Source organism: Kryptolebias marmoratus, linkage group LG5 (assembly GCF_001649575.2).
Source record: "Kryptolebias marmoratus isolate JLee-2015 linkage group LG5, ASM164957v2, whole genome shotgun sequence".
Taxonomy (NCBI): domain Eukaryota; kingdom Metazoa; phylum Chordata; class Actinopteri; order Cyprinodontiformes; family Rivulidae; genus Kryptolebias; species Kryptolebias marmoratus.
The window spans coordinates 13,653,536-13,676,278 of NC_051434.1; the positions used below are offsets into that span (position 1 = coordinate 13,653,536).

Below are 22,743 nucleotides of genomic sequence, written 5' to 3' on the forward strand. Positions count from 1 at the left end.
CCCCCCCCCCCCCCCCCATCATTTTATCTGATGGTGAGAGAAATATCCCTGTGCACACGTGGGTTTACTCCGGGTACTCCGGTTTCCTCCCACAGACCAAAAACATGCATGTTGGGTTAATTGGTAGCTCTTAAATTTTCCCTAGGTGTGAGAGTGTGGATGGTTGTTTGTCTGGTTTATCTCTGTGTCCCTGCGATGGACTTGCGCCCTGTCCAGGGTGTCCCCCGCCTCTCGCACAGTGACTGCTGGAGACATCCTGTTCAAAAGATTCTTCTGTTTTACATAAATGTAAAAAAGTCTTCCTTCATATCATAAAAACTTCTACCATTCATTAGCTGAACTGAGATGACTTCTAAAGTTAATCAGCTGTAGACGTACATCCACTAATTACTTTCTGGAAGTTTCAATGAAATTCCTCATGAGATATTTTGCTAACAGACAGATGAAGTAACAAATGTACAAATGTAAACACAAATGATATGATTGCCCCCTTTTTATGGCAGCAGACATTAAAAATACCATACTATAACAAACACTGGTTAAACTGAAAAAGATCATTAAATTTCTACGGGGCTGCCACTAATAGTGATCATATTTGATGATAAAGTGTCAATATCAATATTTCTTGTAGACACATATTTTTTAATGAAATTATCTTTTCATTTCTTAAACATTTCAACTTCAAAACACCGTTTAAAATTTCATTAATGCAAGGCTTTCACCAATTTTCTCTCTGAAAACCAATTCTTCCTCGTGTCTTAGAAACATTTACCCTTAATAAATAAAACATATGTTCTAATTGTTTGTAGATCAAGACTGATTGGAATAATGAGTGTGATTGGCGCAGTCTGTCTCTTCCTGTCGTGTCAGGGAATGAATAAAACAACAACATTCTGCTGTCAGGAATGCATAATGATGCAGATTGAAGGAAACTCTGAGATCTGATTCAGTCAGGCTCAGTTGGGTAAATGCTTATTAAGCATTTATTGTACTTATTATGGTTTAGAACAAAAATCTTCCTCCTTGGTGTTGATGATCACGTTTGGATGTAGAACGTGTGTTTGTTGACATTTGATCCCAGAGATTATTGTGTTTTATGAGAACCGATGGACTAAAAGTTATTTTTTTATGATGAAAATGACAGAGCATCACCCAGAAGTCCTCTCACTGACATACACATTTATTTGGTCCTGAGATCAGAACCTGATTTTAAACAAGAAATGATGTCAGAGCAGCACAGAGCGCTGGATTAGGTGAAGAGCTGCTGGGAGAGAGGATTTCATCCCAAATGAATGCTTCTGATCCGTTTTATTCAGATTTAGTCTTTTTTAGTATAATAGGTTTTAATAAATGAGTCATATTTGATGATGTCGACCATGATAATGAGTCAATGTTTTCTGCATGGATTTACGCTGTTTCTGTGTTGTCTAAGTAGACTTCATTGTATCAGTATCCTTCAGAAACCTTAAAGCTGCAGTCTGGAGGTGGAGGAGGTGGAAGGAATGCCTTGTTGGCTGACATCCAGAAAGGAGCCAGGCTCAGGAAAGCCACACAGGTCAACGACCGCAGCGCTCCTGTTGTAGATCGTGAGTTCAACACATTTCCATTCACCAGCCTCACTGTAGGGATGTACATCTGACTGAGCTTCTCACTGGGGGGGGGAGCAGTGTCTCTGATGGTGAAAAGTCCATGAAGGATGAAAGTGATGGACAAGGGAGGGGAAGTGATAATGTAGGTCAGTAGGAAAATGTTGTGTATGTTGGCTATATTTGAACACGCCCATAAACAGGTCAGTGTACACAGGGACATAAAAAGTAAGTAAGCAAAGAATAAGGTTTGGTAAATAACATTAAGTGGCATCATCTGGAGGTCACATATTTGGTTACATTAGGTCCAACTACATGCTTTTTAACACGAACTAAATAAAACAAAGAGCACCAACTTGCCAAATGCAGCATTCTGTGGAGATGAGTTGAGTTTATTAAAAAACAAAACAAAAAAAAGCACCGTCTAGTTCAGCACCACTAAATGCATTGTTTGGAAATAGAAATAATAAGACATCAAACCTGTAAAAATGTGTGATTGTGAAAGAGCTACAAAAATCTACAGCAAAGATTTAAAAGTATTTGTTCCAGGGATCATTTTAGAAGGGGAGTCAGAAAAAAAATTGCTTAAAAAGTAAAGAACACCGACATTTATATGACTTAACCCTCCTGAAGTCCTCATAACTGGGGAGAGGACGAGAAGCACTTTGGGTCCATTTGACCCGAAGGACATGGGAGGGGTAAACAGCAGGCATGAGCGAATCTCTGAATTTAAACTTTAAAGTTTTTCAGCTAAAATTTACCATTTTGGTCATGAACTGATTAACTGAGACCAGCTGAACCACATTAAAACACTTGGAACCTCTGAATCTGGTGGTGAAACAATATCTGACATGGTTATATTTTAAAATGATGCAAGTTTGATAAAACAACCTTCATTTTCCATCTGATACTTCCTGATTAATTTGGTAGAGTTATAAACCTCCTCCTTAATTAAGTCCTAAAGTGAAATAATTCTCAAAATAGTCTAAAGTGTCTAAATTCCTTGCACGCATAATTCCAAACATATTCAAACAATCTGTCCAAAGATTTCTTCTTCTTTAGAAAAAATAATAACAAAAGTATTACTTGAGATAAATACAGGAATAATTGTAACTTTCAGTGCATTATCTGGTTAAATCATATTCAAAGTATTTACTTCAGAGTTATTTCTTGGAATATTATTCTCCAAATTTCTTATTGTATTGTATTGTTTTCTTTGTATGATCAGAGCTTTATTTATTGAATTCAATTTAATGTAACACTCCTGTGTATTTTATGGTTTTCTTCAGAGCCCAAGTCCAAAGCTGGAGAAATATGTGGAAATGTTGGTGCTTCTCAGGGCTCCTCAGGTGGGCTGGGACCCATCGGACCCTCTTTAAGTGGCCTGTTTGCAGCAGGCTTTCCCACCCTCAGACCTATAGGACATAGAGACTCAGCAGGCAAGACCTCAGGTTGGTGCAGTGGGTCATAATTTAATAAACTGATGCATTTCTGATGATCATCTAATGACCAAAATGGCTCCTGTGTGTGTGTTTAGTGTCTCGATCGAGCTCAGCAGCCTCCCTGAGACCGCTGTGGAACCCGCCCACGTCAGCTGACCCGACCGCTCAAGAGTCTCACAAGGCCGCAGAGATGCAGCGGATGCTCACCTCCTCCTCCTCGGCTCCTCCCTCCCCCTCCCACAGCAACAAGCACCCGCCTCCTTTCATCCAGCACCACTCACCTCCGTCTCATCCCTCTGCTCCTCCTCCTCCTCCTCCGCCTCCCTCATCCATCCCCGGGGACCGCTCCTCGGGCTGTTTCTACCCACCGCTTCCCTCAGAAGCGTCAAAGTTCCCAATTCTGCGCGACAGCCTCCTGGGACCTCCTCCTCCGCCACCCCCTCCACCTTTACCGCCACCCTTCAACCCAAGCTGCCCATCCACGCTGCCTCCACCCCCACCCAAAGTGGCGCCGGTGCCCTCACCAGCTATGCGCTCACTGCCGCCGTCATACCCCTGCAACGTTCCCACTCGACGGCCGCCTGCTGTGCCCAGAGGTTCAGGTCAGTGGGATTTTCCACAGCTTTTCTGCATCAAAGACAGATACTGATTAAACTGTCACGATTGTTGAAGAACTGCGAAGGACTTGTTGACAGTCGCTGGGTTTTAAGACAATGGACAAATTCTTTTACAGAACTTATGGTGGCTATGTAAAAAGGAATCATAAAAAAAAATCAGTTTGAATCAAAGCAATCCTGTTCTCTAAAGTGAGAAAAGTTTGAAGAAGAGCAGCCTGGAACCTGAAAGTTTTTTTTTAAAAGAGAGTTTCCAAGTGACAGAGATGGAGAGTGTCACCACAGTGGACAAGGAAAAGCAACGCTGCAAAGGAACCACTGACCAGATTTATCTGAGCAGCATGAGTGGGAATTATTTCTACATAATACACTTAAGGTTCATTGTTTCCAAGACAGATTCCCACCTGTGGCTCTTGGTGGCACTTTATGACACATTGCTTTCAGATTATTGAACAAAAGTTGTTTAGGGAATAGTTAAGTCTTAGAGAGTAGTCAAAAGAGTAGTCAAAACTGAATGCACATCTCTAACTTTTGTGTTATAATATCAATATATATTGATAAACAGCTGGCTGCAGTGTTAAAACTGGAAAGAAATCTATCAGTCTGTAAGTGAAATTCAACAAATCATTAAGATACTGATGAAGTTCCTTACTCCATCCTACAAAGATTTTCTAAAATATTCTGAAAGGATCACAAGTTAAACCACAAGACTGTGAGACGAGTAAGAAATTCAGCAGGTTGGACAGATGTCACACCTGGTCATTAAATCTAACAGCGTGTTGCATAACTTGTGTGTTTTTATAACAAATCACAGCTTTTTTTTTCTCCCCAGAGTAACAAGTCAGCATGAAAATCTCTTGTCTGTGTCAGCTGGCGTCACAAAACAGCACTGAAGTTTCAGGTTTCAGACCTAATTACCGATGTCTCGTTAACAGGGGTGGGTCGGCTGGCTCCTCCCCCAGCTCCTCCGGCACGCTCCCCCTCCACAGAACTGTCCATCCGCATTCCTCCTCCTCCACCACCTCCTCCTCTGCCCCCGTTCAGCCTCAGGAACGGACACCTGCACAGTCTGGGTAAGACTGGGGGGGCTATATGCAAAAGTAGACATATGTAAGGTGACATGCATGTGAAAAAATGTCCCTATAAAGGCTATAAGACATGCAGCCCATGTAGATAGAGTGGGACATTAGAGGGAAAGCAGCAATAATTTAAGTTCCAGCATATTAGACAAAAAGATGGATTTATTGGGGTATTTAAAATTTAGGAAAACAATGAAAATAGCTGCCATCATGGGTACATTTATTCTTTTTACTTTTCATTTATTTTGACTTCCTCCAAGGAATCCTGGTCTAGATGGCAGCATACATGCACACACATACGCACAAAAAGATTTATACACAAACTTTGTAATAAAACAGAACATAAACAATTTCAAATGATAATACAATATTACATAAAACAGGGATAAAAGACTGGAGGGTATACAAATCCATGACAACTAAATTTAACACATTTTAGTACCAGAATTAATGAAAATAAAGAGAATCAAGTCCTTAAAAACAACAACAAAGCTATGGTAAATTATGAGTAGAGACTGTCTGGCAGTATTTGAATTATTACTCCAACTCCATTGTAAAGTGCAGAAAAGAAAAAAGGCAGTTTTGCCTCAATGAATTTTCATATTTGTTTGTTTTTGAAACTGAGGTTTGATTCAAGTAAAACTAACACAATGAAAGCGTTAATTATTTATTTATTTTTTGACCTTAGCAGATGACTTTGAATCCAAGTTCCAGTTCCACCCTGTGGAAGACTTGCCCCCACCTGATGAGTTCAAGGCTTTCCCTCGGATCTACCCCAGCAAAGAAAACAGAGGTAGTCACGCACAGTACCCAATATTCTTCATCTTATTCTCAGACTTTAGTCTCACAGATTGTTTTTTTTTCTTTTACAGTGAATCCCAAGCCTCCCGTGATCAGAACACACCTCAGATGAGTCACGGACTCGCCCTCTTCGACACAAAACATCCTGAAAAGAACACGCTCTGTGTTTCACCGCTGACATATGACGGCTCAAGAAGAAAAAAAGCCACAGAGACTTTGTGTTGTTCCGAGTGTCTGTGCGTATGCAAGTGTCAAACAAGGTCCCGCTCTATTCAGACGAAGTGGCCTTTGACCTTTCCCATTGTGGAATGTTTTCAATGTGTGTGAGGAGGAGGAGAGCTTGCTGTTCTCGTACTCATAAACTACTTACAGTCTTTACGTCAGTCCACACACTCCAGCAGCGTCTTTCATTAATTGTTTATTATCGCCTGTTGCCATGAAAGGGAGACAAGTCACGTAGCTGCCTTTGTCTGTTTGTCTGTTAGCAAAATATCACACGAACCTCTGAACAGACGTCAGTGAAATGCTCAGAAATTAATCTGTGGATGTGGATATACAACTGATTACCTTTTGGAGTCAACCCAATTCAAGATGGCCGTCACGGCTTATCAACCTGGGCGACCACAAAAATGGTTATAACTCTGCCATGGTTACAGACACAACGATAAACTTTGGTGTGGTTGTAGCTGAGAGTCTAACAGATCACACTATGTCTTTTTTAAAATCTTTAACAAACAAGACAGCAGACAAGGAATTCCGTTTTCATTGTTTTTTTATTTTAACAATCTTAAACAACTTATAATCTTCATTACTTACAGATAGCTAGAATGCTAATTTAAGATTTTTGTAACAATGTATTAGTTTGTTCTGTTATAGTCTATTGTTTTTAAAAACTTGTATTTATCCAACTTTTGAACAAACCCTGTGAAGTTGTACAGCTTTTTTTTTTTAAAAAAGAATGTATAAACTAAGATTTGGTAAAGAGTGTTAAAATGTATTGTTGTCAGGTAGAATAGCCTTATAAAGATTTCAATAAACTTTATAAAACATTAGCTGCAGGCCAATATTCGGTTTCATTTTTAATCAGAGAATCAGATTGCATGTGGGTTTCTTTGTTACTATACTTAGTCACAGTGTTTGCATCGGTGCTGCTCTTTGTTAATGGCGTTTTCTAAATGTGATGAAACTGACAGCTAGGAGATTGCTGGAATGTATCAGCTTCAGTGTTGGATTTTATTACCAAATAGTAAATTAAATATGCAGTTACCAGCTAGTTGTAACAGCTGAGAAGACGGCGCCATCTGCTGGTTCAGTGTGAAAATGACTTTAATGCGTCGTCAAATAAAACACAGATCACTTTGGTTTTAAAGTAGTCATTTACTGATACACACAATTTTTTTTTGTCTTATTTTCCTCCTGAGTTTTGCTAGTCCAGTCATTTTTCTAGATTTTAAGAAACATAGATGTACTTTCATCCTTCAGCACACTTAAAAAAAAATAAAAAAGCACTTAATCCCTCAGTGTGTCTGTCGGACTGATTGTTTGTTCAGGATTTTTTTCAGTCAGCTGTAAAATGTTTCACCTATCCTGACCAGAAAATAGAGGAAACATTTCTAACATGGAGCTGACACTTTTCTTTTTACAGAAGGGTTGTTTTTTTAAATTTTTTTAGGTTGGGGAAACTTAGGCTCCCAGTTTCACAGACTGCCCTGCCTCACTTAAACATAAAGTTTCAGACATCATGAGAGTCTTTACAAGAAGGCCGCTGGATTTCCAGCCACGGCGTCAAAGCTCGTCATGTTTGTACGTGAACTCCCTCGAGGATATGTAGCCGTCCTTGTTCTTGTCCTCCTTGGCAAAGATCTCCTCGGCCATGGTCTCGTGCAGAGTGTCGTTGGGAGGGTAGCCGTGAAGCTCGAAGTCTTTCTTCAGATACGCTTTTACCTAAAAGACGGAAACAAAAAAGAGAGGGGATCATTTAAAGTGAGACTCAGAGCAGAGCTGCGGATCTCAAAAGTTTAGTGCAAGTTTTATTATGTGCAATATTCATATTGTAATGAATTACAGACACAAACTGCCTGATAATAATAATAATATTATGTTTAGCAAACAGAAGGACCTCCTGATGCTCATGGCCAGTTTAGAAAAACGCAATTAGAATGTTTTAGGAGAGGAGTAGGGAAAATGTTAGTACATTCAACGATATTATTGAATGTTTTTCTAATATCGTGCAGTTTTAACTATTTTACAGATATTCACTGTATTGTATAGTAATTATTATGCACTCATTGACAAACTTAGTTCATTTTCAAAGGAAAAAGTAGCATTTATGACAAACATTTTCAATCAAAATTTACTAAACAAGGAAAACTTACAGAGGGCTGTGACCCACCAAGACTTAAGCTACTACCTCACTGTGTTGTGACTGTTAGGGACTAGTTAGAGACACAAAATTGTGAGAAAATATGCAGATTTTCATCTGGAAACACATCGAATTGGTCCTTACAATTCATTTGTGTATGCACGTAATTGCAAATAAATTTCTGAAAATGATATGCAAGTGTTTTTCTTGCAATTTACTCACAAAGTGTCCGGATTTTATCTTCTTTAGACGCTTATCAATTCTCATTTTATTCCTAGTTTTGTCACAATTTGGTTTCATAAGTCACCAGACCCTCTAAAATTTGTAATTTGTCTCCGACACTCGCAGCCCAGTGAGACAGCGACTTTAGAGGTTAAGAATCAGAGACTAACTACAAGGAGTGCAGACTGAGTGACTAATTCGACATAAAGGTTTGCGGATTCTCGTCTTCACCTCATCTTTGGAGAGCCTCCAGTCATCATTGAGGTCCATTTCCTGGAAGGACTCATGTGACCTCGGACCATTTCTGATTTCCATGACCTCAACGATGAAGGTCAGCGTGCTCTCAGGTGGGATCTTACCTGACCACAGACAACATGACAACGGGTCAGCTGAAATAAAGACTTTATAAAAACATGCATCATTATAAAGACTAATGTTAATAGCAAACTTAGTCTGCTTTAGTAGTTCTATCAAGTTTTTTGTGTTGTTGCGTTAGTGTAGTTTGTGCTTACCAGAGAGAAAGCAGAGCGCTGTTTGCATGCTCCATGCTGACACAAAGTGGACTAATGTCACTGAATGAAGCCAGTATTCAGTGTGGGAGTCCTAAGACACCGTTCAAAGCAAGACAGAGAAGTATGACACGCGGCCCATTCATGACATGCACAATACCCTTTTGATATTTTTACAGAGTTTAAACTACCAGCAATTGAAATACTAAATTTCAGAGACTAATCGGTGCAGCAGCATGCAGTGGATAAAAACAGAGATGGGTCCACTACCTTTTCCTTCTTTACCGTAGGCCAGTGCTGGAGGTATCACCAGTTTCCTCTTCTCTCCAGCGCACATGTCCTGCAAGCCTAAGTCCCAGCCTTTGAGGACTTCTCTGATGCCCAGAGTGAACCACATCGGCTGCTTGTTACCGTGGTTGCGACTGTGGGTCAAATGCAAGAAAGGAATCTGGAGTTTTATTTTCTTCTTGTGTAGTACTGCATCCTACTGTATTGCATCATATTACATACAAAAGACTAGGATATAATACTATATAAAAAAAAACTTTATTGTCCCCATGAAGAAACTGGCTTTGGGTGACAACAATGGAGACTATTGCTCCAAGCTTGATTGAAGGGATGCAATGAAATTATTACCCCACTGTATGAAATATTTTTTAGTAAACAGTAATATTTGAAATATTATAAATACTAGGCAGGAATCATTGAGCAAAAATGCACTAATTAATGAACCACAAGGACTGTGATCAGTTTTTATAGGGGCTGTTTTTCCTTAAGAACTGAAAAAAAGTTAATGTGAAAACATAACTGAGGTAGATTATCACATGGTGTGATGCCATTAAAGAAAACACAAGTTTGATGGAGAAAAGTGGCATACATGTCTCAATCCATGCATCTGTCAACCTATCTATCATTATTTCAAACCAGAGGGGGCTCACAGCTGATCCCTGATGTAATCCCCACCCCCACCTTCAGCCTATCTGTCACTCCTACCGCACATCCCAGCACAATCTCACTGCCCTACATGTCCTGTACTATCCTTATCAGAAAATCCTGGCCCACAACCCCTTATTTAAACTTTGATCACCCTGGTTGGGTCAGCTTTCTCAGACACTCTGTGCTAAAACTGCGCACACAAAGCCACGGGCCATTTATAAATTAGTCGAACTCACCCTTTAACTTGCAACGAGCGTTAAAGTTTTGCTTTTAACCAGCCACGAACCAGTACCTGGAGTGAAACATGGTCCCGTTCTCGAAGAACCCGTCGTGATGCACCAGCAGCATGTCTCCGTACTTGGACTTCCGGCGACAGATGAAGGGCCTGTGCAGGACTTGTGACTCCAGCTCGGCCTCGGGCAGCTTCCCGCCGCTGACGGAGGCCAGAGCCGAGGAGCAGAGCCAGCTCAGCACCACCACCAACATGCTGACACCTCCAACTTCAGAGGTGGGGGGCAGACAGGAACCAACAACACCCGGCAGCTCCTCTCTACGTGGCACAGACGCTTCATTATACGAGTCTCCTCTGATTGGCTGCTTCCCACATCGGCCCCGCCTACAACCCCTCCCACCTTTTTCATAACTGATGAAAAGACGTCCTCCTTGTTGTCATACTGCACTTTATTACATTAAAAGTCATGCAGAAACTCACCAAGTCTCTGAAACCATTGTTCTGTAACTTCTCATGCTGCAGGAGGGATCGCGGCTTCGTTTATTTTCTTTTGACATTATTTGCACATTCTTTTCTACCGGGGCCTCCAATTGGTTTGTACTTTCAAAGCGGCTTAACAGTTAAAGCAGTCTGTTGTGCACTGATTTACATGCATGACCACAACTCATAAATATATATTCTGTAATACTTTGCACAGGAATTAACATATTCACACACCCCTGATCTGCATTCAGCTGTGTTCATGGCACCTATAAGTATTTTTTTTCTTCACTCCTGTATTAAAGAGTATGTAGCTTATTTCTGCGTTAACAGTCGGCAAGTCATACACATTGTAAGAGCTTCTATAATACAATCATTACATTCTTAAAATGAACCCCCCCACCCTCCTTAAACATCTCCAGTGTTTGTAACAGTGCAGCAGCCGATGGTGTGACGGTAGCAAAGAGCTCTTCTCCGAGGCAGATTAAACCTACAAGGGGACAGCTGATTTAAAAAAACAAAACAAAACAAAACTGACTTTTCAAGACTTTGCTCAGAGCAGGCACAATAACATCCCTTCAGTAGTATCTGTCTCTTATTCTCAGTCCATCACTCGTTTCATAGGGAGTGAAACTTCAGCCGTTAACCTGAAGCACGAGCTCTGCCATCAGAAAAACAGGAAAAAATCCACCGCGGCTGATGTTGAAACGGGCGAAATCAGGTGAAGTACTTGCAGCCGGTGGAATCGATGAGGCAGGAGTCGGTGCATCGGAGCTGCCCAAAGGATCTGCAGAAGAGGTGGGAGTATGGGTTATAGCAAGTGAAATGACTTTTATTTACACTCAGTGAACAGCTAACACTAAACTGATTTAGGGTGGCAGACCTCATATGGTAAGATGCTTGCTCTGATTTATATTTGCTGTACCTGCAAAATGTTGAACAAAAATCCCAAAGCATTTCTATAAAATTTAAAGCATTCATCTTTAGATGGCTTCAGAGACATCATGGCAAAAGTACATGATCTTTTTCTTCTTTGTCTGTCAGCTGCTCCCTTTAGGGGGCACCACAGTGGATCATCCATCCCCCTCCGTCACACTAACCCTCTGCATATCCTCTCTATCTACATCCATGAAGCTTATCTGTGGTATTCTTCTTCCTCCTCTCTGGCAGCGCCACATTCAACATCCTTTGTCTGATATATCCACTGTCCCTCCTCTGCACATGTTCAAACCATCTCAGCCTTCCCTTTCACTCTTGTATTGACACTTGTCTCCATCCACTCCACCCTGCCTGTACTCTTTTCTCCATCTCTCTTGTGCACTGTCCATTGCTTTGGATGGTTGATCCCAGGTAGCTAAACTCATTCCCTACATGGGTCTCCAATCCTGGTCCTCGAGGGCCACTATCCTACATGTTTTACTTGTTTTTCTGCTCCAACACACCTGATTTAAATCAATGGGTGATTAACAGGCTTCTGCAGAACACAAAGAGGTAATTTAATTACGGAATTAGGCGTTCTGGAGCAGGGAAACAAGGAAAACATGCAGGATAGTGGCCCTCGAGGACCAGGATTGGCCACCCCTACCCTACGCCATGCAGCGTAGCTGTTGCATCTGTCTCCCTCTCATTCACACACATGCATTCTGTCTTTTTCTACTGACCTTTATTCCTCTTCTCCCCCTCCACCTCTCCAGGCTCCTCTCTTCCACCTGCTCCCTACTCTCACTCCAGATCGCAACATCATCGCCTGTTCGTCACCACTTTAAACCAGAACAGGCTCACAGGTGATGCAGTCCTGCCCCCACCTTGAACCCCTCTGTCACTCCAACTGCACATCTCACCAGTGTCTTGCTGTGCTTCTACATCACCTGCACTACCCTCACACAGTTCCTTTCTCTGCTCTTTCTCTGGATCCACAGTGCAGCTTTTTTGGAGTTTTTACAGTTGATGTTTAAATTTCCCAGATGATTAATGCTGATATAAAAAGCACTCATACTGAGTGAATCTGACATCTTAAAACTCTTTGATGGGAGTGTACCAAGCAGCACCCAAATGAATGAGCGCTGCATGTGCTTGTGGTTTCAAAATCAGCAAACGTACCCGGGAAGATAGGATTTACATGTCTGATAACCAAAGTCTTTTCCATCGCACTCCTCCATCCCTTCATGTCGGTAACCATCTCCACAGTAGGCCCATTTACAGTCTGCGGCAACAAAAGGGAAAAGGATGAGAAGAGTGCACGGGCAGAGGCATAGGCGAAAGCAAATCCAGGGGAGAGAAGGATGTTACAAATTTGTTTGGCACTGCAGTCGGTTGTCAGTGATGCCAGTGCAGCATTTTCTCGCTAATTTAATTGAAAAGAAGCAGAGAGTAGTGAGAGGCTGGCAGGAAAAAAAGAGAGCGGGGGAGATTAATAAAAGATCAAGGAAAGGTTTTGTGGTGTGGGCTGCTTTTATCCTGCGCCACATGGGGACAGAGTCTGTGGTGTGTTGTGGTTATACTCTGCAGGGTATCCAATGGTGGTGTCCAACAACAAAAACAACCTAACTGTGTAGACAAAGGCTGGTTTTGTGTGTTTAAGCTACAATAAAAATAAGCCTTTGTACCTCTATCTGCAGCGCCACATTACTGAACCCTTCTGCATGTGTGCAAATGAGAATAAGAAGCATATAACTCACTAAGACACGCATCGGTGACGATCTGGTTTCCATCGTCACACTCCTCCCCGTGCTGGGCCTGCACCTTCCCGTCCCCACATACACCGACTCTGTCTGGGACTTTCTCCGTGGACTGGAATGGCTGAAAAGGCTGGAAGAATTGTGGGGCAAAATTACTTTATTTTAGAATACGTGAAGCTCTTTCGATGCAACTCAGACTAATCAAAAGATTCAAATGCGTCTCCAGCATGCAATATAATTTCTTTAACTACCGCACCTGTAAGGGGCTCCAGCTATCTTTATCTTTAAAGTAAAGAATCCTCTGATCCCTCCTGAGCGCTACAGCATTTTCTAAATTTATGCGGCTCATCTCCTCCTCACTGCTCACCACAAATATCTGCACAAAGAGCAAACGGACGCTAAGTAGCAGCTTAATGATCTAAAATCATATATTCAGTGAATATTTTGGGCCTTACTGCAGTGAGTTTATTACTGCCACGTCGTTGGGTGTAATAATGTCCAAAAGGGGCGTTATTTGCTCCAGCAACAGTGTTACAGTCGCAGTGTCCCGGTGGGCCTGGCGGACCCTTCTCTCCCTTCTCCCCCACTAGAAAGAGACCTGCAGGAAAGTGCATAGATGTTACAACAGAGGAAACACAAGATAACTGTTATATGTGTGTGTGTGTGTGTGTCACAGCACCTGAGGCGGGAGGTCCAGGTGGGCCAGGGTGACCGTGAGGTCCAGGAGGTCCTGGTGGGCCCATGAGTCCTGGGGCTCCCGTGTGGCCCATCGTACCCTATACAAACCCATAAAACTCCATGTTTAAACAAAAACAGACATGCATTATGCAATTTTCTTTAATTTAATCTGTGTGTGTTGTATGTATCTGAGCCTAAGGTATATAAAATATTTATTAGTATGCCTCTTGAAAAGTTAAGTTGTTAGAACATGTTTAAACTATTTGAAAGACAACACCCTTATTAAAAGAATAAATAAATTAAAAAATCAGGCTTTTTCCATTTCAGACACACACATACACACAATTAGTGCAATATTCCTGAACATTTCTCTCCACCTGTTTGCCTCTCTTTCCTGGTCTCCCAGTTGGTCCTCTCTTCCCTGAAACACCCGGCTCTCCCTTCGGGCCCAGCTTGCCCTTGGAAAACACCAAGGTTGAGAAATAATTAGATTTGATCAATTGTGTGCTTCGGTTCTTTGAGTTCTTTCATACCTTCTGCCCAAGCATCCCAGGCAAACCAGTGGAACCCTAAAAAAAGAGAGAACACGAGCGTTTGGTGTGAGAAAAGTGACCTTCTGACACAGAGCAAGGACAAGGGATGCAACGACTGCTCGGCAGGTGACCAGAATCGTCCAGTTTTTAGCAGCTTGACTGGTAACGCACACTCTGAATGTCCAAGCCTGAAAATTTGGTGGTGTCTTTGGACTTTCCTCATTGCCTGGAGGAGCTGGTGGAGAGGATATTAAGGTCTAATCATATTATCTGGTCCATTAGAAGGCAGCATGAGTTGAGTCACTCCCTGTCATAGCCAATAATAAATACTTCAAATGCAGTTATACAACACTTTCTTGATGATTTTAGGGCCTGTAATGAAACTAAACCAACAAACCTTGTCTCCTTTTGGTCCTGTAGGGCCAGGGTCACCACGTTCACCCTTATTTTTAGAAAGAGAATGGGAAACAAAGTTACAATGTATCAATCAATCAATCAATCAATCAATCAATCGATCAATCAATCAATCAATCAATCAATCAATCAATCAATCAATCAATCAATCAATCAATAAATCAATCAATCAATCAAAAAAAAATCAACAAGTCAGATTAAAGTTCATTTAAAGTCTAAATGTTTTTTTCAATTTTTGTTTTAAATCCTAAAGATACTTTGGTACAAAGACAACATGTTAAATGCTGACACTGAGAAATATTATTATTATGAAATATTAATATATTTTGAATTTTAGACCTACAAAACATTGATGTCATCCTTTCATCTTTAATATTTGGAGAACAAGAACAGTTGCTGTCGTTTTAAAAGCATATTTATCACCTTTTTATCTTTTATTGGATCATTTTATTTATTTTCAATAATGACTTCTTGGGGGAACACAGTCGCCGTTTAGCAAGGCCTTTTACTGTGAAACCACACACCAGAACTTACCTTGTCGCCGTTGTAACCAGGTAAACCCTGACAGAACAGATGAGAAGTGTTTATGTCCACATGTATGCTCCATGAATGTGCTCATGTTGGAAAGATGCCACTGACCTTTGCTCCTGCAGGACCCCGCAGCCCCGGTAAACCCATGAGTCCCGGGTCTCCCTTCTCCCCCTTACAAAGACAAAACAAAGCAGACAACAATGACTATCATTTACTGCTGTAAAGTATGGCATGCCATATATTGTTGAGTAAAACAGCTTTCTTTTTAAATGTGCCATGCTACATTATATGATACAACAGTACATTGAAAGTTGTCTGGACCTGGAACATATGTATATTTTTTGAACCTCTATGTATAATTTTGACCCTATGTAGATTAATGAAATCCATGATATTTATTGCCTTTCAAGATAAAAATCACAATAAATTCAAACTTGTGCACCCAGTTCTTGTTTAAAAAAATCATTGAAGTTGTATAATCATTTCGCTCTGAAAAAAGAATGGTTAAAAAAAACAAACATTTAAAGCCCCAAATTAATATGTCATTCATGCTTATCATGAGTGTGTGTAAACTTCTGACCACAAATCTATTTTTATGCTCTTTTCCTGTATGCATAAACTTAGACTGATCTGAACTCAGCTGAACTTGGAGGCCACGGCACTAACCTTAGGCCCTTCTGGACCAGGCAGTCCTGGAAATCCTGGTTTGCCTGGAAGGCCCGGAGCACCAGTGCGACCCTGCAGAAACACAAACATCATTTTTTGTCAAAAACATCAGCGCAGTTTTCATTGAGAGTCTGAACTTCAACTGCACAAAGGCACATTCAACTTCTTTAATCAGCCCTTACTCAATTATCTGAATCAGAATTATGATCTGACCTGTTCTGGGTTTCAAACTCTCAACAGTACCAATTAGCGTTGCTCATAACAGACACAGAAAAAGCCTTCATCATTCTCCATCTGGTCAGCTCTCGGCCAGCTGAAAAACCAAGGAGTGGCCTCACGTCTCGTTTACACCTGAAGCGCTTTTACAGAGCTGCTGCCATGCTAACAGGATGTGATTAAAACCGCAGACTGTGGAGGCACAGTGGACCTGCTGTGTGTGTAAGGAGTGATTTATCACGACAGGCAAAAGCACTTAGCGAGATTAAAATGTACAAGCGGAGTGCTGGTGGAGGGGCTAGCTCAGCAGGACTTGGGTTCGGTACTGGAGGATAATGAGACCAGGCCAAAGAGAGCTGGAGAGTGCAGGGGAAAAAATGAGAGGAGAGAAGGAAAAGAAATGATGGAGAGGTGAGGAAGACGGGAACGACAGGAGACACTTAGACATTTAGGGATGATGATGAAGCTTTACTGTGTGGTTACGGCACCCGCTGAGACTGATGCAGCAGCTGGGGAGGATATTCTGAGCACATCGATAGACAAATCAGATCACAGAGGCTGAGAACGAATGGAGGATACAATCAAGAGAGGAGGTCACCTTTGACCCTGGACGTCCAATTTCTCCCTGGAGGAGGACAAACAGAGCAGGAAGAGATGCCATTAGAGCATAGCTGAACACAAGGACAAATTATTAGAGACATATTTCACAAAAGCACACACCTTCTCCCCTTTTGGTCCTCTTATGCCAGGTAATCCACTTTGACCCTGAAAAACGATCCAATGTTTATGTCCACGACGCATATCGAACACGGTACATTTGCGGCGAGATCAATACTAAAAAGGATAATTTAATTGTATTTCAATGCTTCAGTCCACCATGATTTAATCAGACTGAAAAGTTGATGTAAAGGAAACAATGTCCTGAAGTGAGGCCTCACCTCTGGGCCCATTGGTCCCGGAGGTCCCGGAGGTCCAGGTGAACACTCCTGGGTCACACGTTTTGGTTTTTCCTCCTCTTTGCCTTCAAGAACTGTTGGTTCCAACGTGCTGCTGATGCTCTCCTGTGTTCATGCAATCAAACACGAAAACCAACAGAACTGGTTTTCAGTGAAACTGGCACAGAAACAGAGGGTGCGCTGTGCGGACTTACGGGGCTTGCTCGCTTCCAGAGCTGAGGCGGAGGAGGGAAGAGCGGTGGCGGAGGAGGTGACATGAGACAACAGGGGTCAAATGTCTTCGGAACATCCAGAAACCCGAAAGCTGAAGGGGGGAGAAGCAGAAACAGGAGGGTGAATAACGTCCAGGCTCTGCATTGCTGCAGTGAAACACTCGTGCCACATATTTCTCTTACGTAACCTGCAACCATTCTGCAACTTGTGCTCATTATTTACCCGGGCGGGATGGTAAGATGCTTTCTAAGTAAGGGTGCCGGGTCCATGCCGGACACAGAAGAATATGGAAAGACACAGCAATCTTCACTAGGTCCATCATGCTTCCTTTGTTGCTCCCTGAAAGCACAACACAAACGGTCATAAGGCATTTAAACACACACTATTCCTGCTCCCTGAGCTTAACACTGTCCCTGGCAGCTGTCATTTTATCTTTACTCCCTCTTGAGGGTGTCACCATTTCATCACTTCGGTCCACCACTCCCCTCTCTCTCCTCTGAGCAGGAGAAACTTGTTGAAGCTCCACACTGCAGCAGCAGATGCAGCCACCGCTGTAATTCCAGCCGCCGAGCCAGAATTAGACCACTCCACTGACCCGAGTCAACAATAGTAAGGCTGTCACAGGCTTCATTCAGTCACACACTTACAGTAAGGTCAGATTTCAGCCCAGCTTGTCAATGTCCGTCGATCATAAAAGACTGGGTTGTGCAGAAGGGATGCTGTGATGTCCTCAGCCTTATATCTTAAAGAAGTACACCCTGTCCTGCTGGTTGAAGCTAAGCAACATGAACGGGCTTCCTTACCTTCCTTTTGAATTGAAGGCGCTCCTCACACCTAAATGAAACGTGCAGCAGTCCCAGTGAAGGAGCGAGGCGTGCAGTCTGAGAGGATGACAAATTGGATCCACTTATCAACTCGACCAGCTTCTTACCCCTCCGCCGGTCAATAGCAACACATTTGTGGATGAAGGACCCTTATTTTCCTCCTCCTCTGGCGGTGAATGTCCTGCAGAGGCCACTCCGTCCCTGGATCAGCATCAACTGTTGATCTGGACCGGCTTCAGGACAGCTGGATCCCTGGAACAGCCTGACATTTCTAACGCACTGGCCTGGCACGGTTTGCGTCCGCGCCGACGGCTTCTTGAACGTGATGGTGGCGCCCTCTGGTGGATCGTTCAGGTCATGTCATAAATCAAATCTAATTTACGTGTAACACTGATTCCTGATAATATTCTGACTATAATGACAGGTGAAAAAGAAGCCTATTTGTTATGCTGTTGCAAAAGCATCTGACATTTGCAGCTACATTTGAGGCAGGAAGTGATTTTATTTTATTTTATTTTAAAGCTGATAAGCAATAAAATCACTTTCACAGGAGACGGGTTGCATTTCCACAACTGCAGGTTATTTTATACTCCAGGTTGTTTATGCACATCATTTTATAATGTATTAATTATGGTTGTACCTCTTTATGAATAAATGTTTGACATAAATGTCACTTCAGTTCTGAAAGGAAGACATGTCGTATGAAGTCTGATTGGATTTAATTGGAAATGCACCGTAATTTTTTTTAATAATAATAATGCTGTGGAGACAGAAACCCACTTGAAATCATTTATTTTTGTCAAACTCAGTTTGTCAAGATCAAAGTCAAGTGTGTTTTGAAGAAAGTATAAAAATATACAGTATATGATATTGAATAGTGAAGAATGTAAGTATTTAGGAATGTATTTTATTTGCCATGGTTGTTGTTAGATAAAGTTCGACTGACCTGCTAAACTATAACTATTATCCAAAAACAATTTCTATTTGTTCACGGTTCAAAAAACAGTTTTACAGTGGGTTGCACAAGTAATCCACTCTCTGACAAGGTACGTTAGCAGAGAGATCAATTTAATTAGATTTTGAATTTGATTATAAGCAATGATTTTAACAAAAACACTTACAATACAGGACATCTCTTTACACAGGTCAGAGACAGTTGAAGAGGAGTACAGATCAGGGGTGTTTTTTTAAAAGAAATATACCAAACTGGAACATCTGACTAAGCACCATTAAATTATTAGGAAATGGAGAGATGATGCCTCCACAGCAAACCTGCCAAGAAACTCACAGACTGAGTAAAGAGGGTATTAATCAGAAAAAAAACTATCCAGGAGGCTAAAGATAACCCTGATAGAGCTGCGGCTCTTCTGCAGAGATGGGAATATCTGTCCATAGCACCACCATAAGCTGCACAGAGCTGGACTTCATGAAAGAGTGACCTGGAAAAAGACTTTTCTTAGAGGAAATAACATGGCAGGCTGTTTGGAATGTCTTCCCAAACAAGTAGAAGACCGTGCTGCGGTCAGATGAGACTAAAATTGAGGTTTGAGGCCATGACACCTCTCATCATGCTGGGAGCACCGTTGATGTGAACATGGCAGTCAAAGTTGAACCTTCTGGAAAATCCACCAACTGCAGGACGAGTGACATAATAATTAAAAACAGCCATCTGCACATAAAACATCATCATGACTAAGCACTTTTTCAACATTTATTCACAGAAATCCTGAAATATAAAAGGCAAAATATCATGATGAGAGAACTCTTTTCTTGGAGAGGGGTTCATAAAAACACAGTGTAATGCCTTTGGTGGTGCAGCGTGGATCGTCGGTGCATCAGGAAGTCGCATCCTTTAAATAAGCAATGAGATCTTGTCTTTCACTTTTCTTTTTGATTCCGTTGAACAACATCTTGGTGCCCGGGATGTACTTCTTTGGATTTGTGAGATACACATCCAGAGTTTCTTCATTCCAGATGACACCTACACACACACACAAAAAGCAAACCAACAACTGAAAGAACATGCAGCAAAGTTTGTTTTTTTTTTTTAAACCGTCTCAGCTACATTCTCACACATGCTCTGACTGTCTTTAGCTTTTATTGCCCTGTGTTAGTCAGCATGGAAACCTGCAGCTACCTTCCTGCCTGTTCAGACCTGCTGCTCTCATTATTTTGGGACAGAGTATGGGTTACTTTTCCTCCCTCATACTCCTTTACTGACTGTGTGGACCAGTGGTTCTCAAACATTTTGTCCCTCCTCAGCTCAACAAGACTAAAACAAAATGAGTAAAAATTTTACTGTAATACGAAAAATAAAATCCTTTTGGTAAATTAGCATGTCAATTAAAAAAAATATGAAAAAGTTTTTGTGTCATTTTGTCTTCAGATTGCTCTTATGAACTTAATTGTTGTTGTTGTTTAAATGAAGAACAGTGAAACAGAACCATGCACTTTATTAGAACAATAACAGCAGACTGCTCCATCAGCCCCTGATCATTCACAAATAAAAGAAGAAATGAAACAGATGTGAAATTGCTTTTAGACCCATAAAAATAAAGTACAATCTGTGCACATAATTATAAATTTAGACGAGCTCAAAATGATCACAGTATTAGAGGATGCAATGAGTCTATTTTCACTGTATTCCAGATGAGTGGATACTTTGTTAGGACTGAAAAAAAAAATAAAAAAAAATAGGAGTGATCACGTGCACCCCCCTGTTATGACACCACGTCCCCCCTAGGGGGCACACCCCACAGTTTGACAACCACTGGTGTGGACTGACTGCACCAATATGCTCAGTGATGAGTAAAAGTGGATCAGCTTTTTGGAAAAAACTGCTCTGTTAGGTGGTAAATCAGGGAAGCAGACCAAAGGCAAAATGTTATCTTTGTATTTCTTATTTCATGTTTGCTTTCTTAGCTCCACACACATTCTTAGGATCTGCCACAAAGTGAGTAATTTTCCTACAATGGAGCTAATACGTGCCGCACGTAAACTGCAAGTCCAGTGGAGGTTTGAAAACCTAAACCAAACAAAAGCAATAAAGTTGCTTCATTTGCTCTTCAGCGAACAATAAAAGCAGCTTAAAACTGATTTTATTGTCAAGAAGAGTTGTACTTTATATCAAATCACAATTAAACCGTTTAATTTCTTGAGATGACTTCATTTTCATATATGATATACCCTTAAGTATGCTGTCTGTTGATCTATTCTTGATTTTTTTTTTTTTTTTTCAGCCTGGTATTATTTCAGTTTTACTCGTGATCCATACCTTTGTCTATGTTTGCCTGTGTGTAGGAGAAGCCTGGTGCCTGTCCTGTCTTCTTGCCGAACAACCCGCCGAGGTTGGGCCCCTGCATGTGGCGGCCCCCCTGCTCCACGGTGTGACACTGGGCGCATTTCTGGACAAACACCTTCTTCCCTTTATTTATATCCCCCATTGCCTGCAGCTGGGAGGGGGAGGAAATGATAAGAAACAGCAGGAGAGACACAGTTAGCCACATCACTGTAAAATGTCTGAGCCCAGTGGGAAAATACAGTTAAACAGAACGATGTTCATTCCTTGACTTCCGGAGGGATATCAAAGAAGTTATCTTCAGGGTTTTTTGTTTTTTTGTTTTTTAAATAAAGCACAGCTTAAGACTTGCTGTTGTGATGCATAAAGCAATAACTTTGTGAACGTGCAAGAGGTAAATCCTACCTTCAGACAGGGTTCTGTGGTTCAAACTCCTCCAGGCAGCTGCTTCTTCTGCTCCTGTTTTTGTTTTTGTCGTGCTGCTTCTGGTTGTGCCGGATTTGAAACCCAGAGCATATAAGAGTTCAAAGGGAAGCTGTTTAGTCAGGATGAGTAAGCTGTAATTTCTAAGTCCCACCCATTTCCAAAAAAGCTAAAACTTAAAAAAACAAAAAAAAACAAACAAACAAGAAACACAGGTGAGGTGTGTTGTAAATGCATAGGTACATTTGAAATACATTGGTTTGAAGGATATTGCTACAAGCTAAAGAAATTGAAAAGTTGAGTCTTTCATTGTTGTTGTTTTTTCTAAGCTACATTTAAGACAAAAAGCAGACATGGAAGCAGGAAGTCAAATGATCATGGTTACTGTGGTAACTGAGGTGGAGCTACAGCTGATTGGTCCTTTCCACCATCTGACTCACCTCTAACTGTCATTGAGCTTCTTCCATATCAGTGTTATGATCTTTTGTTGCATAAAACACTGTGCCAATACACAATGATTAAACCAGGGGGTGATCACAGAGCCGATAACACTGTACTCAGTATGAAACTGTTAACAGCGAGGATATCACAGGTCACTGGATTTGTTTTTAGGTTTATGTATTTTTGGAGTTGATTTGGATTTAGATAAGATCATTTTTGGTCCAGTCCTGTTCTGTAGGGAACCTTACTTCCTGTTTTGTCTTGTAGAACCTTGTTCTTTGCTCTGTGTTTCCATTTGACCATCACTATCGACCTGCACACCGGCTCTTCATTTAGTGATTACCTCTGTATGTTTGTTTCTTCCTCAACACCAGAGCCTTCTGTTAGTTTGTGAGTTCAAGTCAAGGTTTAGTTTAGCATATGTTTTGTTTATTAAAATCTTCCTCTGTCCTGATTTCCAGTATTTCTCATGTGTGCCCTCCCTTCACCACCAGGTAGATGATTACTTTTACTCAAACACCATATTTATGTGTAACATGAAGATACTGTGATTGCTTTCTTTTTCAATCTGCCATCCACATTTAAAGAAGATAACGGTATTTTATATCA

At 41.3% G+C, this 22,743-nt stretch overlaps 4 protein-coding genes across 4 annotated transcripts; 1 reads left to right on the forward strand and 3 right to left on the reverse strand.

Moving 5' to 3' along the window:
- The first annotated feature begins 828 nt into the window (after positions 1–828).
- On the forward strand, positions 829–6,574 carry wipf3 (WAS/WASL interacting protein family member 3). Its single transcript, XM_025007143.2, has 7 exons — positions 829–846; positions 1,436–1,586; positions 2,876–3,037; positions 3,124–3,630; positions 4,578–4,715; positions 5,413–5,514; positions 5,594–6,574. Exons 1-7 carry the CDS (start codon positions 829–831, stop codon positions 5,632–5,634), a joined length of 1,119 nt encoding a protein of 372 aa, XP_024862911.1. The 3' UTR covers positions 5,635–6,574.
- On the reverse strand, positions 6,428–10,115 carry LOC108238061 (peptidyl-prolyl cis-trans isomerase FKBP14). The gene is made up of 4 exons (XM_017419885.3): positions 9,844–10,115; positions 8,886–9,037; positions 8,338–8,465; positions 6,428–7,466 (listed from the first exon to the last, which is right to left on the reverse strand). Exons 1-4 carry the CDS (start codon positions 10,035–10,037, stop codon positions 7,308–7,310), a joined length of 633 nt encoding a protein of 210 aa, XP_017275374.1. The 5' UTR covers positions 10,038–10,115; the 3' UTR covers positions 6,428–7,307.
- A 107-nt stretch (positions 10,116–10,222) lies between these two features.
- wu:fc38h03 (acetylcholinesterase collagenic tail peptide) lies at positions 10,223–18,296 on the reverse strand. Its single transcript, XM_017420333.3, has 18 exons — positions 17,952–18,296; positions 17,371–17,487; positions 17,130–17,239; positions 16,918–17,040; positions 16,700–16,744; positions 16,578–16,604; positions 15,764–15,835; positions 15,206–15,268; positions 15,101–15,127; positions 14,550–14,594; positions 14,153–14,188; positions 13,997–14,077; positions 13,621–13,717; positions 13,397–13,539; positions 13,198–13,317; positions 12,942–13,071; positions 12,364–12,466; positions 10,223–11,050 (listed from the first exon to the last, which is right to left on the reverse strand). The coding sequence occupies exons 2-18, from the start codon at positions 17,468–17,470 to the stop codon at positions 10,981–10,983; spliced, it is 1,392 nt and encodes a 463-aa protein (XP_017275822.1). The 5' UTR covers positions 17,471–17,487; positions 17,952–18,296; the 3' UTR covers positions 10,223–10,980.
- A 727-nt stretch (positions 18,297–19,023) lies between these two features.
- LOC108238381 (cytochrome c iso-1/iso-2) lies at positions 19,024–21,822 on the reverse strand. The gene is made up of 3 exons (XM_017420405.3): positions 21,676–21,822; positions 21,247–21,424; positions 19,024–19,953 (listed from the first exon to the last, which is right to left on the reverse strand). Exons 2-3 carry the CDS (start codon positions 21,413–21,415, stop codon positions 19,808–19,810), a joined length of 315 nt encoding a protein of 104 aa, XP_017275894.1. The 5' UTR covers positions 21,416–21,424; positions 21,676–21,822; the 3' UTR covers positions 19,024–19,807.
- Positions 21,823–22,743: the final 921 nt, after the last annotated feature.

Bases quoted from the DNA above. Each gene is read 5' to 3' on its own strand.
- wipf3 (XM_025007143.2), top strand. The intron at 3,631-4,577 runs GTCAGTGGGATT...TCTCGTTAACAG, and splicing joins TGCTGTGCCCAGAGGTTCAG to GGGTGGGTCGGCTGGCTCCT. The intron at 5,515-5,593 runs GTAGTCACGCAC...TTTCTTTTACAG, and splicing joins CCCCAGCAAAGAAAACAGAG to TGAATCCCAAGCCTCCCGTG.
- LOC108238061 (XM_017419885.3), bottom strand. From the start codon at position 10,037: ATGTTGGTGGTGGTGCTGAGCTGGCTCTGCTCCTCGGCTCTGGCCTCC. The intron at 9,038-9,843 runs GTACTGGTTCGT...TTTGACCCACAG, and splicing joins GGGACCATGTTTCACTCCAG to TCGCAACCACGGTAACAAGC. The intron at 7,467-8,337 runs GTGAAGACGAGA...TCCGTCTTTTAG, and splicing joins GGAGGCTCTCCAAAGATGAG to GTAAAAGCGTATCTGAAGAA.
- wu:fc38h03 (XM_017420333.3), bottom strand. From the start codon at position 17,470: ATGATGGACCTAGTGAAGATTGCTGTGTCTTTCCATATTCTTCTGTGT. The intron at 14,078-14,152 runs GTATGAAAGAAC...GTGTTTTCCAAG, and splicing joins CTGGGATGCTTGGGCAGAAG to GGCAAGCTGGGCCCGAAGGG. The intron at 13,718-13,996 runs GTGGAGAGAAAT...GGGTTTGTATAG, and splicing joins CAGGAAAGAGAGGCAAACAG to GGTACGATGGGCCACACGGG.
- LOC108238381 (XM_017420405.3), bottom strand. From the start codon at position 21,415: ATGGGGGATATAAATAAAGGGAAGAAGGTGTTTGTCCAGAAATGCGCC. The intron at 19,954-21,246 runs GTATGGATCACG...GTGTGTGTGTAG, and splicing joins ACAGGCAAACATAGACAAAG to GTGTCATCTGGAATGAAGAA.